Source organism: Penaeus monodon, chromosome 34, assembly GCF_015228065.2.
Source record: "Penaeus monodon isolate SGIC_2016 chromosome 34, NSTDA_Pmon_1, whole genome shotgun sequence".
In the NCBI taxonomy this organism is placed as follows: Eukaryota; Metazoa; Arthropoda; class Malacostraca; order Decapoda; family Penaeidae; genus Penaeus; species Penaeus monodon.
Genome location: NC_051419.1, coordinates 34,602,221 through 34,603,159, shown reverse-complemented (window position 1 = coordinate 34,603,159; position 939 = coordinate 34,602,221). Strand labels below are relative to the sequence as shown.

Genomic DNA, 939 nt, shown 5'->3' with positions numbered 1-939 from the left:
ATCTGTTGCATGTAATGTAATTAAAGAATGAGGAGAAAGTGCTGTTCTTGCTGTGCTGGCAACATTTTACCGCAGCATCCCAGTTGTCTCAGCCCAAACATGCTTGCGATGCTCAAACGTTATTGATATTACTTGGAACTGTAGAATTTTTCCTTGAGTCCAGAACAGTTTTTAATCTACTAGTAGCCAATAAAGCAACTGCTGCCTAGCAATCTGTGTGTTTCTCCTTTCTTATATGTTTTTAAACCATGATAATATAATACAGGAGACTTTGTTCACTCTTAAATATACTTAAACTTTGCCACATAAAGTTTGATATAAAGTCATGATTTTTCATCAGTACCAAGTTACAGCCAGTTTTTGACAGAATTAAATTGTCTGTTCCTTGAGGCCTTTTAAAGTTTCAATTTAGAAAGATTATAGAAAGGTCTTGTTAGTGTTTGACAGATACTGTTAATGCACTAGATCAATTATTATTGAGATTTACAATATAACATGTTAGTTAATTGATCTGTCAATAGACTTAAATAACTAATAATAGAGCTATTGAATAGTTCTTTGATATATGGAGTAGTTATTGCTATTTATATGTTTAAGACTTAGATTGATATATGTTTATATTCAAATACTGAAATATGTTTACATGTCTATATATTTATTTTTCATCACTTAAGGTTTCAGATCATATCTAGATCCCTTGTTTCATGGTATAACAGTGTAGTCTTGTTGATTTTATGAATAGAACATGTATACTGTTATTGATGCCAATTAATGCCTATCTGTTACTTTCATCCAGACTAGCCCTCTTGTTATGGTCCATGATCATGTCAACTTTAAATATCGCTTGTGTTTTTCAGTCTAACCGGACTTGTCCTATTTGCCGTGGAGATGCCAGCGAATTTCTTAAAGAGGCCACCAGTGCTGAGTGAAGCAGGATGA

General features: G+C 32.9%; 1 protein-coding gene across 1 annotated transcript in view; it reads left to right on the top strand.

Moving 5' to 3' along the window:
- The window catches only part of LOC119594784 (RING finger protein 44-like), a gene marked incomplete at its 5' end in the record, with an annotated part of 10,988 nt that overhangs the window by 8,940 nt on the left and 1,109 nt on the right, over positions 1–939 (top strand). Inside the window, 1 exon segment of the mRNA XM_037943877.1 lies at positions 858–939. Within this exon segment, the coding sequence (XP_037799805.1) occupies positions 858–939 (82 nt within the window).